Raw genomic sequence first — 12,859 nt, forward strand, 5'->3', positions numbered from 1 at the left:
GAGATATTCTGGTGGTTTGGGGAGGTGGAAGAGGCTGCAAGAGCTGGAATTATTGAGCCTGGAGAAAGAGAAATTACCTGTGGGAATGGAAGAGTGTAGAGAAATGGGATTTCTGGAAGAACAAGATGACCCTCTAAGGAAAGGGAAATGTATGTACTTTGTAAGGAGCTGCTACTAAGGCCAAAACCCAGAGAGTGATCTCTGCATGCAAACAGCCCACAGTGAGCATATTTTGGAGTGGAGGAGGAATACCACAGCCTCAAACTCCTGAGGTTATTATGTCCATACATGAAAAATGTGCTCCTGGATCACACAATGGGGGACTGTTCTCTCTGCAGGCACTGAGTGTTCTCAAAACATGCTCTAATGGAAGATCTGAAAGTGCACACTGAAGAAAGTCTTTAATTTTTTTTTTTTTAACTTATTGCTATGAATCTATTCAGGGCAGTCAGCACCTTGTCTTAGGAGATGCTAGTAGATCACTGGTCAGATCTGCTGGGAGCAGATTTGAATCCTGTCCCAGCTGCAGTTCTGGTGGGATGGGGAGGATTGTGCTGTGGATGACTGCCGTGGAGCACACACTCCGCAATGGACATGGTACACATCTGGTAAAACCACACATGGAGCTGCATGCGAGGAGCAGAAAGCCTGAGCTCCATTTGCCTTTCTCACACAAGGACAGGGATCCATCCACGTGTCCCAGAGCAGGGACACTGCACCGTTGTTGGGAGTGCTTCCAGCACCTCAGCAGGGCTCAGAGGACAACATCAGGTGAGAGATTTGGAAGAGGTCTCCGTGTGATCATTGGGAGGTCCTGGCACAGGGTGCCCAGAGAAGCTGTGGCTGCCCCATCCCTGGAAATGTCCAAGGCCTGGGCTTGGAGCAACCCGGCATTGTGGAAAATATCCCCGCCCGTGGCAGGGGGTGGCACTGGGTGACCTTTTAAGGCCCCTTCCAACCCAAATCATTCCAAGATTGTTTGTCTCCATCCCGTTACTGATTAACATTTAAAGGTTCATTTATTTATTTTTATCTCGATATTTGCACGAACTGCTGGATAACCCAAACCAGCCTCATCCGCTGCCCAAAGCGCGGGCAGGAGGAGGCGGCGGCGGCGCCGAGGAGCGGTGCGGGGCCGGGAGGGGCCGGGCTGAGCGCGGCGGTGTGATGCGGAGGGTGCGGCCGGGCAGGGCTGGCCGTGCACGGTCAGCTGTGCCGCTGTCGCTGTGGCCGCCCCTGTCCCGCCTCCTTCCCCCGGCCGTGCCCGCAGCGCCGCCGCCGAGCGAGGTGCGGGGAGCGGGGGCGGACACAGCGCCGTGCTTCCCTTCCCTTCCCTTCCCTGCCTCGGGAATGGCTGGCGCCCTGCACACCGCCCTCCCTGCGCGGCCCGCGGGGATCGTACCCTCTCACAGGAGCGCTTGAGCAGAGATGGTAATCCCTTTCATACCTTTTGGGGTTTTTTTTCCAAACAGCTCGATGACATCCCGAAAGAAGTTAAAGGGTCTTGTGGCTGCTACCATCACTCCGATGACGCCGGATGGGTGAGCTGTCAAAGTTGTACTGATTACTGTTTCCTCTGTTTCCTTCCACCCCTATTTTTCTTCTTTCTTATTTGCAGCTGATCTGCTTGCTTTCTTGCTTCTTCTTCTTCTTCTTTTTTTCTTTCTTTTTTTTTTTTATTTCTTATTTTTTTAATCAGATCTCAGATGAGGTTGGGGAAACTATTAAATTGGTCCCACTAGGAGCAGAGTGTGATTTCCCTGCCTCTCCTTCCTTCTGTTGCCAGCAAGTACCGTGGCTCTGGGTTTGGAGAGCTTGGATCAGTCTCATATCTCCTTTTCTGTTGCTTTGTAGGTGCAAATTAAATCGTAGCACAGTTACATGTGTAGAGCATTGCAGTGTTTTCACATGTGTTAAGGAAAATTGCAGTCCTAGTTACAAAGAGCTCTCGAGAGCTAGAAAATAATTGTCAGAATCTGAAGGCCTTTTAGACTTCTCTCTGCCGTAGGTAAGTCATGCATGCAGTCATGTGTGTATGACTGCACAGAATTAGTCTAAACTTGAAGAAAATACTGCCAGCACAGCACAGTTTTGAAAATAACATCAAATTGAAACTTGAAATTCAGCTTTCTTCAGAGCAGGGAGGGCAAACAAAAGCCTCCTCGCTGCATTTTGGTGTTGCAAGACCAAGTTGTTTGGAGTCAGCAGAGAACTCTGAGCTCTCATGGGGGTGGTGTCAGGATCTGCACGTGCTTTTGTGAGAGACAATGGAGATTTGCTAGTACAGACCTCCAAAAGTGACTTTTACTGTAAGTGCTGAAAAGCACAGCTCCATCCCAGTCATGGAACTCATTCCATTGCAGTCACTGCTTTGATTCTTGCTTTAAAGGAAACTGATTTCTGGGGTTATTTTTATTATGACTCAAATTTATTGCAAAATGGTATTTAGAGAGTGACCTGAGCCCTCTGCCTGGATGCATGGTCATTGTCAGATATGTTCTGGGAAGGCATCTGTAGAATTTAGAGTGTTGTGTAAAACCTATCGAGGCATCAGAATTGACTTCCAGACCACAGGTTTGTTTGGTCTGTAGTTTTGACAAATGAAAACAACAGTGAAATATTATACACTAGTAAACAAAATAAGTTTATCTTGCACAGAAGATAACCCAAGAATTCTATCTCCCCTCTTTGCCAGGGAATTCTGCTGCTCTCCTCATCCTTTAATGAGGGAGACAGAGAGGTCAAAGTCACATCCAGCGGATGCTGTTTCACTCTCTGTACCCAGCAGTTACAACTAGCCAGCAGTTTAACCATTTGCCAGCACTTGCACAAATAACTTTGTGCTCTCAAGAGGACTCCTGTTTCCCTCAAAAGAGGAAGAGGTTTCAGTGTCTCCTGATCTCTCCTATCTCCCAAAAAAGTTCTTTGCTGCGACAAGCCTGCAGCAATTCCCAGTAGAAGTTTGGAACAGCTAACTGCTTGTCAGGAGGAAGAGAAGCTGCAAAAGAGAATTCAAGGCTGAGCTGCTACCCTCAGATGTTAACAGATGTTGAGGGTTTCTTACCTCTGGGTAATCTGTGTGTGTACAAATGCAAGGCTTTGAAATTCATAGGGGTTTTTTGGTTTCTTAATCTCTAAGTTTAAAATAACTGTGAGTGGGGACTTAATGGTTGCTTTGGTTCCTTTTATTGCAGAAAAATTAACCTCCCAGTGATTCGTCAGTATGTGGATTACCTGGTAAATGAGCAGAATGTCAGGAACGTTTTTGGTAAGTGACAGAAATTGCATTACAGCACTTTTACCTGGATGGGAATCCTGTGATATCTTACCTGATAGGAGTTGTAGTGGGAGGGAATGTGGATGTGGAATCATCCTGGTCATTTATATTCACCAGTGGCACTTTATATTCACCTTAAGAGGTTCTTAAGGCCTCTGGTTTTGCCAACACCCCATTTCTGTGGGGGATGAAATATGGCCTTCATAAGGTGACATTTCTAGAGAGGAATGGATAATGCAGTGTTGACAGACAATACTCATCTGAATGGTTCTTCCCAACTCAAAAATATTAGTTCTTGTCTTGAGTGAGACCAATGTGTGTAGGTGAGGCCTCAGCCAGTGTGTTGTGTTTTGTTGTGTTGAAACAGTCAATGGCACAACAGGAGAAGGACTGTCCCTTAGCATCCAGGAGAGGAAGCAGTTGGCAGAGGAGTGGGTTTGCCAGGGAAAAGACAAGTAAGTAACTGAGAGGGAATGAGGGATTCCAGATCTTATGTTATAATAATGCCTGATTGCAAAATGAAGTGTGCTGATGCCTTTTTTTTTTTTTTTTTTTTTTTTTTTTTTTTTTTTTTTTTTTTTTTATTTTGTTGGTGGGCTTTGTTCCCCAGCTCCTTTATCATAGAAGTGTGTTTTTGGCACTGCCAGTTAGCTGGTGTCTGTTCCTGCTGCTTACTTGGGAAGAGTCCTTCCTTTTGGTACACTGTGAGGTGGGGGGATGAGAAAGGGCTTGGAAGAGAAGGGCTGTCTCCTTTGCTTAGTCTTGAGAAGAAATGCAAATAAGGAGCATTTCTGAACCTTTTAATGTGCTACATCATTTGGTGTGATTGAAGCTGAGGTGTTAAATGCTTAACTGCTTCCCTAAAGGTGTAAAATTGGTAACAGAAGAAAGAATTTAATCTGGATCTGAAGCTGTGTTTCCAGTTGCAGCTTTATTCTCCCTTTCTTGTGCCTGTCATAGCCCTTGCACCCCTCACTGCTGCCTTTCTCTTGGATGCTGGGTCAGAGGATGTGCAGAGGAGGAGGTATTTTGGGGGAGAAGGATAATGAGAAGAAATAAACTGGTGTGAAGGATCCTGGCCTTCAGATCCATAGCCTTTATATCCATGTGTCCTATGGATATAAAGGAGAGAAACAGCAATGGGGTTAATGGACTGGAACATGGAGGATTCCCTTTGCAGGAGCACACAAGCAGTCAAAGGTGCTGCTGTGAGGTTGAACTCTTCTGGTGGGTTTGCAGAGAAATAGGTTTAGAAAGTAAAGATATACTTTGATTTCCTTTACTCTTCCCAGCCTCCCCTTAAATCCTTGATGTCTTAGTTTCAATTTCCTAATAAAATGCTAAGATTCATCCCTCCTGACAGGCTTGCAAGGACAACAGCAAGAAGTCACATGTGATTCATGTTTACAAATGTGTTGTCTTTCTTCCACCGCTGCTTGTCACTGTCAGCATCTTCTCCATGTTTCTGCTCACCAGGTCAACACAGGCTCAACTCTTTTTTTAGGTTCTTGTTCTGTGGCAGCCTGGTAGTTCACCATCATTGAAACCTCCCCAAAATCTTCTGAATTTGTTTTTTTTTTTTTTTGTGCAGATTGGACCATGTGATCATTCATGTGGGAGCACTGAATCTGCCAGAGTGCCAAGAGCTGGTGTGTATATGATATTTTTCACTCTGTGTGTGATAAATAGAAGCAGATGTACCCTCAGATACTTTCCACTCTGTTGTTTGTAGGCAAGACACGCAGCAGCAATAGGTGCTGGTGGCATTGCTGTCATAGCCCCCTTCTTCTTCAAACCCACAAACAAAGGTGAGTAGATGTGATTGTTGAGGCCTTTTCATTGTCCTCCCAACCTTCATCATAGATAAAGGATTAATGCCGTGTATTTTCTTTGGAAAATATTCTGGTGATAATGTTTGCACAACAGTAATGGAAAAGCAAAACCTACAAGAAGCTTTTTTTTAAGGGTGAGAGACAGCAGAATTGTAAGAAATGGGAAGAAATGGGAAGGATGTGTTTTGGGATGTATTTTGTTAGCCTTTTGTAAAAAGAAGGATTCCTTTTGGAAAGAATAGTCTAATTAACTAGTCTGTGTTCTGAATGGATAGTTTGGTGTTCACACTTAATCTGGGCCACACTGGGAAGCAGCTGGTTCCATGCTGACCCTTGCTGGGCACTGACCAACTGCTGATACACAGGTGTGTATCTGTTATCTGTATCTCTTGTTACTGAGGTGATCAGGTTTGGTTCTGTCTGTCCAAGGTTACCTCAAAACTTGCAAACTCAATATTTTGTTTCTAAGATCCTGACAATAATATATAAAGAACCACATGAAGTGGAGGTTTGTAAAAGAAGTATTAGAAACTGTCTGAATGAATTTTGAATGGAAATGTTCAGATGAAAGCACCAGAAGAAACCAGAGTAGCTTGCCAGAATGGCTGACAGTGACAGCCAGGACACAATCAGTGGCAATCAGGCTGGTACTCACAGAGGAATAGCACAAAAATCAGCAGAAACCTCACTGAGAGGAGGATGGCAGTGAGAGTTCAGCACTGTCTTTTGCCATTCTTCCTTCTGTGTCAATGAGAAAATTGCCTAAGATCTATGAAGGATGCAATGAGCAAGATTCTCAGGAAGAATGTCAACCATAACAACACTTTGATTCCTAATATGGTGGAAAAAAAGTTGTTCAAAACCCTGCTCATCATGCTTACCATGCAATACTCCAGGATGGTGAACGTGAACTTGATCCCTTGTGCTCTGTTGCACACAAGTGATCCTGCTGAGACCACTTGGCACACAGGTCTGGCACATGTGAGAGCATGCCTGAGTTACACCTCTAAGAGAATGAGTGGAAGCTACTGAAACTGGTTTGGTTTAAAAGAAATACTGTCTTTGCCTTTCTTCTTTGCCTGTCTTTGTCTTCCCCTGATTTATGTCACATTTAATGTTTTATGATGTGGCAAGGGTTTTGTATGACTTGCTGTGTGGGGTGCACAAGCTGAGGCCTCTCCACAGCCCCTGTGCTGTGAATCTGAACTGTGACTCCCTATGGATTGTCTCCTTCTCTTATGGAATATCTGATGGTTTCCTTCTAGATGAGCTGGTTGCTTTCTTACAGAAGGTTGCACTGGAAGCCCCTGAGGTGCCATTTTATTACTATCACATTCCTCCTCTCACGGGTGTGAAGAGTAAGTACAGAGTACAGATCTTTGGTTATTTGCTCTGGAAAGCAGGTTATATGGTGTTTCTGGAAGCATGGGTTTATATTTAGTCTTAAATGTGTTGTTGCCAGTTCATTCCTAAACTTTTTCTGATCTGGTAAAAGTTTTACTCTTTGTTGTCTTACTCATTGTTTTAGAGTTGTATAGTTTACTAGGCTTAGGCTGAAAGTGAACAACCTGTGAAATCTGAAGTCTTGCTCTTGGGGACAAGGCAGGGAGCTCTCCCAGAAGAGGCCTGTGTTCCCTCATATGAGGTTGCTATTTTGCACAGTTCGTGTGGAAGAGTTGCTGGATGGGATAAAAGCACAGATCCCCACCTTCCAGGGTGTGAAGTTCAGTGACACGGACCTCTTGGACCTGGCACAGTGCATAAACAAGAATGACACAGGGGAGTTTGAATTTCTTTATGGGGTGGATGAGGTAAGAAGCTTCTCTTAAAAGCAATTTCTTCTAAGGTACTCTCTTGCTTCAGCCTTGGGGAAGAAGTAACCCTGGACACACTGTGCAAGGCAGTTTTGCTGCTCCCTCCCACCACTCCTTTTTCTCCTTGATTTTATTACATTAAGTAAATTTTTTTTACTTCTTTTTTTTTTTTTTTCCTCCACCCCAAACTAGCAACTGTTGAGTGCACTGGCAGTAGGGGCAAATGGAGCAGTTGGAAGGTCAGTATGGCTTGGATTCTTTCCCCTCACACATACACTGTGCTGTTTTATCTTCCACTATCTGCATAGTATTTCCCTGACTGTCTTCAGTCAGGACAGTGGAGGATTTTGTAGGATAGGGGTGTCAGAGGCAAACAGACACATAATCTAGCCCCAGTCCTAGTGATGGGACAGCCCTATAACCCAGGATCTCAGATTAGGTTCCTTTGGGTGATCATTGCTGTGGTTTCTAAGCTGACCCAAAGGATTCAATGTACTTTTTATCCTCATGGCAACTTTTGAAGTAGGTAACACTTCTGTCAGCACTGGGTAAGGAACCAAATCCCAGAGAGGTTAAAATTGTTCGTTCACATGAGCAATGAAGTGCTGAGTTTAATTTCTAATTTATGCTCTGCTCCTCATATCAGGCTGATTAGATTGAATTACTGTGTGATACCTGTGGTCTCACCTAGGCAATCCATTAAAGGAACAAGCAACTGGAAAATTAAGTGATTGACTTTGCTTATTGCCCAATGATGTCTTTTTATTTTTAGTTTTGCAAAGCAGTTCCATTTGGAAGGAACTGGGAAGAGAAATCAGCTCTCTTAATTCTTCCATGGGGCTTGGTATACTTCAGTAGATTGACAGTAGATTGCACCACACATAAATTCCACGAATTTCTTTCATAATAATCACAGTGTCAACAGCAAAAGCATGTGGTTGCTTCTTTTGTTTCACTGGTTTTAAGTTCCTTCTTTGTGTTTACCAATTCCATTTTTGGCTTGTTTCTTTGACAGCACATACAACTATTTGGGCCGACAAACCAACCTGATGTTGCAAGCCTTTGCAAAGCCAGACTTCGCCTTGGCACAGCAGTATCAGGTACAGCCTCTTCCCAGGCCTCACTGGGAGCAACCTTCTTCCTCTTTGAGCTTTACTGTGGCAGCTCTCCATGTGGTTCTGTCATCCATACTAAGGCAGCTTTATTAAATATAAATTCTTTCATCTCCATCCCCCTTTTTTCTTACTCATCCCTCCTCACTTGTTTGACCATTCCTCACTACCTTTTAACCAAATCCTTTTAACCACTTACCCTTCAGCTCTTAATCACATCCATGCAAGTGAGCAATGGTATAAGATATAAATATAGTAGCTCTAGATGCTTTTACACCTTCAAATTTGAGGGGGTTAATAAATTACTGTTGGTCTTTTCTAGTTTCTCACTGGGGAATTTCTCAACTTTGTCATCAAACTGGGTAAGTAAACTGGGTAAACACTGCCTGTTTCCCTCATTATGTCTAAACGGGCAAACTTTCTGCTTCTCAATCTCTCATGTTGCTGTACTCTTAGAACTTCCTTCCTGAAAGATTTTGCAGTGAAAAACTGTTACATCTGCTGTTTCCCAACTTAGTAGCAGTTAGTAGCTCAACAAAGGGAGGCTGACCAAGCATCCCTGACAGATTCCACTCTCCCTTCCTTCCTTCTGCTGTGAAATCTCACAGATTTAAAGCTGTGACTCTGTGATTTATCCTTGTTCTTTTTCTGATTCTTTCTCTGGGTTGGTTTTTTTGTTAGGGTTTTTTTTTCCTTCCATCTCCAAAAGCTCATTTCCAGCTTTATTTCTGCAGTAATTTTTCTGAAACGGTGGTGCCTGAGTAGAAGAATACTTCTGATACTTCTCTCTCCTGCCTTGCTGTAATTAAACAGGAATTTTGTTGAAGGCTGTACAAGGCCAAGCATTTTAAAATTAAATTATTTCTAGAAACAAAATCAAGTTTAAATATAAAAAGCAATTAAAACCAACAGAGTGGTTTAGGGAGACTGAAACAGGAAATGTTTACATTATATTATATCAGACATTTAATGAAGAGCACTGTTTGCTGTGGGTTGGCTGTACATATGCAAGCCCTGATGAATCTCTTCAAGCTTCAGAGGCTGATTGTATTTCCAAGTCAGAGGAAATGCATTATTTTTTAGCCTTAGAGATGAAGAGGTAAACACTAAATATCCAGAGGTACATTTGAAGCCGTGAGCTATGGACAGAGAGCAGGATTTCACTACTCCCAAGGCTTGGCTCTGTGTGAGTCTGCACTGGGGGATGCTTACATATGAATAAATGTAGTAAGTAGGTGTAATTTTTACTGCAGTGTCACTCCTGTCTGCAAGCACAGTTACCCTGTTCTGGCTTCCAAGAAGTGCTTGAAGCCTGGTTGACACTGTGTAATCACACAGAAAATCTGTACTGCTGCCTTGTTGGGCGCCTGTATTGAAGCTGCTTTAAGGAAAATGGTCTGCAAATATCCCGATTTTGCTTTTGTCTGCCCAGGTTTTGGTGTTGCACAGACTAAAGCTGTAATGACTTTTGTTTCTGGCATTCCCATGGGACCTCCACGGCTTCCGCTTGTTGATGCCTCCAGTGAGTTCATTGCCAAGGCCAAAGCCAAGCTGGACAGCATTGTGTGGCCTCATGGTAACTGATCACGGAGTCCTGGGATCATTAAGGTTGAGGAAGACCTCTGAGATCATCAGGTCCAACCATTAACCTGACACTCCTGGGTCCACCACTAAGCCACATCCCCAAGTGCCACATGTATGATGTTCACTTCCCTCTCGATCTGGAGGTTCCTTTTTCTGGGATTCTCTGCCATATGGCACATCCCCCACATGACAGGCAGGATTTCTTTCTGGGAGCTGGCAGTGTGCCCAAGCCTCTTCCTGTTAGGGCTGGCTTTGGTGGGGCACATGTGGCCTGACATTTGACACTGCTCTCCTGGAGCTCTGCATGTTCCACTACTGACTGGGATTGTTTAATAAAAAAAATAGCAAATTTTTCCCGTTGGAGAAGAAGGCTGATAACTTTCTCCTAGAAAGGAGGAAGATCTATCTCTACCCCCTCTCAGCTGGATGGTGTTTTGTCCTCTCCATGAGGATACCACATTGTGGGTTTAAACAACAGTATGACACCATCAGGTTGCTCAGGCTGGCATCTGTTCATCAGTCACTGGGACATTGTCTGTGCATGTAAAATACTGCTTCTGTCTGATCTCTGTGTTTATACACCTTAATGCAAAATAAAAAAAAATCCCTTTTGTACCAGCAACCTTTGGATCACTAATAAGCAGGTATTTCTTCCTTTTTTTTCCTTAGGACAGAAATAAAGCCACAATTGAGCTGCACACCTCCATGTGGCAGTGCAGAATGCTGTCACACAGGTTAGGAAGGCATAGAATCAGAGAAACCTAGAATGGTTTAGGATGGAAGGGACCTTAAAATCATCCCATTCCACCCCCTGCCATGGGCAGAGACACCTTGCACTATCCCAGGCTGCTCCAAGCCCTGTCCAACCTGGCTTTGGACACTTCCAGGGATCCAGGGGCACCCACAGTTTCTCTGGGCACCCTGTGCCAGGGCCTCCCCACCCTCACAAAGAAGAAGTTTGTTGCAAGTGACTCTAATTAATAGGAGCTTGGACAGAGCAAATGACACATCTCAACCAATTATGGCTACCATGTCGTCCTCCAATTTATTGTTTTCGGACAGCGAGTTATATAGATTGACAACATAGTTTACAATTACAGGGTATACAAAGAATGCAAGCAAGTCTTATTTATCTTAGTCTTAAGGTGGCAAAGTGGTCAGTGCTACAATAGTACATTTAGAAACCCACTATTCCCTGGGACACCTTAATGTGAAATATGAATCCTTGCTGTGCCATAAATGTCAATTTTTGCTGTGCCATTGAGGCCTGCAGGGCCTGTGGGCCAAAGGGATCAGTCTGGAATTGCTCAACCTCAATCAATCCAAATATAAATCATGTCACTGATCTCTGTAACAGAAGTTCTTCCTAATATCCCATCCAACTGCTTCCCTCTGGCAGTGGGAAGCCATTCCCCCTTGTCCTGTCACTTCAGGCCTTGTCCCCAGTCCCTCTCCAGCTCTCTTGGAGCTCCTTTAGGCACTGCAAGGGGCTCTGAGGTCTCACCTGAGCCACCTTTTCTCCAAGCTGAATGGAGAAAAGCTCTCCATTCCCCAGCTCTCCCAGCCTTGTCTCCAGAGCAGAGGGGCTCCAGCATTTGGGGAGTCCTGCTCTGGACTCACTCCTGAAAGGGTTAAAAGCACTGTGCCCAGGCATCCTTGGGCAAGAACAAGACACATGGTAACCAACAGAGAAGCTAGCAAATACTAAAGCCACAAGCTAAAGACTCAGGATGAAACTAGGCAAGAAATAGGGAACAAAGCTTGCATAAAATGAAGGACAGAGCTTGCTAAAACCAGTGAGGAAGTCGCCGAAACAGCTAACCAGAGTCTAGAGAAGAGAGGTGAGAAGTGCACGGTGAGGAAGATGTCCAGCCTTCATCAGGGGAGCGCCGAGGAAGACGAGGAGCCTTCCTCAGCGAGACCAGCAGGGTGCACTGCGCCTGTGCTTTGTGTAGGCTGATGATACCGATGTGTTCTAAGGAACAGTTGGCATAACCACTCCTTTTCTCAGGAAAACAATGATTATGCACCAAGTGTACCCATATATTGTAATCTGCCGTGTGTGCGCTGTTAGGAGGAGCAATCCCCGGGCACCCAGCACGCTGAATAAAGCAAAGATCAACTTCTTGGACATTGTCTCTTGGCCCAGTTTGGGGCAATTCCCTCGAGCAGCTCCATGTCCTGATGCTGTGGACCACAGAGCTGGAGGCAGCTCTGCAGGTGGGGTCTCACCAGAGCAAGTCACCTGCGGTCAGATTGAAAGGTGCATTTTTTGTGTCCTGGGCTGAGCCTCTTGCTGGTTGATGGTCCCTGTGGCTGACACAGGAGTGGGTCCCTGCCCTGATTGTTCCTCATGAGAAGAATGATTGCAAGGGAGCTGGAAAGAGGGAAAAGAGATCCAGGATGTACTGGGGCACTTGAGTGGTTTTGCCACAACCAGTGGCACCACGGATGACAACAACAGAATTGTGATGGATTGCATCCAGAATTTCACTTTCAAAATTCTTCACAGGTAACGCCTCTCTCTCTTCTTGGATCTGGGGGAAAAAAAAGTCCATTTCCAAAATCTCCAAAAATCAGCCTGTTCCTCTCCACATCTATACTTTGCCTCACTTCTCTACACCTGTCCCTTTTACAAAGGAAAAGCTGCCAAAGAACAGGTCACAGTTTGCATTTTTTCCTGGCACAGCAACACTCACCCCCACATCCACCCCCCTGGAACATCCAGCACTTCTGAAAACCTCGTGTGCATTTGTGCTGAAATCCAGCCTTACACCCTTTGTGTTACCTTCTGGCAAATGAAGAGCAAGGCTGACAGGTCACAGGAAACACCCTTACCCTCTGTAATTCCTGATCCTGCTCCAGACGGTACATGAAATCACTTCTCAGGTCCATGCTTATTTGCTCCGGAGTCAGCTGGAAGTGCAAGACATGATTTGGAGGCTTTCTGACCCTTCTTCCTATCTACATCATAACTTCAGTATCAGATCAGTCACACCGCAATCGTGATCCCAAATATGCATGAAGCATCCTTTCCTGCATAACTCCCTGCAATCAGTTCTGACTCTGAGCTGTTTTATTTCATTCACTGCAGCGCAAAACATTCATCTCCAAAGAAGTCTCTCAGAAAGACTGAGAACACTGCAAAAGAACGATTGTTTACATTTAAACCCTTTGAGGAAAGGGTTTAAATGTAAATGTAAATTTAAACCCTTCGACTGCTTGAGAAACACGCTCTGT

General features: G+C 44.7%; 1 protein-coding gene across 3 annotated transcripts; it reads left to right on the forward strand.

The window, feature by feature from the left end:
- The first annotated feature begins 682 nt into the window (after positions 1 to 682).
- On the forward strand, positions 683 to 10,259 carry NPL (N-acetylneuraminate pyruvate lyase). 3 transcript variants are annotated; one of them, XM_066324652.1, is made up of 12 exons: positions 683 to 771; positions 1,473 to 1,541; positions 3,195 to 3,268; positions 3,645 to 3,732; positions 4,869 to 4,926; positions 5,010 to 5,085; positions 6,375 to 6,467; positions 6,772 to 6,920; positions 7,116 to 7,162; positions 7,939 to 8,023; positions 8,358 to 8,397; positions 9,468 to 10,259. In XM_066324652.1, the coding sequence occupies exons 2-12, from the start codon at positions 1,477 to 1,479 to the stop codon at positions 9,617 to 9,619; spliced, it is 927 nt and encodes a 308-aa protein (XP_066180749.1). In that variant the 5' UTR covers positions 683 to 771; positions 1,473 to 1,476; the 3' UTR covers positions 9,620 to 10,259. The 3 variants fall into 3 exon arrangements, with proteins under 3 accessions (XP_066180749.1, XP_066180750.1, XP_066180748.1); XM_066324653.1 differs by lacking the exon at positions 683 to 771 and adding an exon at positions 1,270 to 1,287; XM_066324651.1 differs by lacking the exon at positions 683 to 771 and having other exon boundaries at positions 1,364 to 1,541.
- Positions 10,260 to 12,859: the final 2,600 nt, after the last annotated feature.

Source organism: Sylvia atricapilla, chromosome 9 (genome assembly GCF_009819655.1).
Source record: "Sylvia atricapilla isolate bSylAtr1 chromosome 9, bSylAtr1.pri, whole genome shotgun sequence".
NCBI classification, from domain to species: Eukaryota; Metazoa; Chordata; class Aves; order Passeriformes; family Sylviidae; genus Sylvia; species Sylvia atricapilla.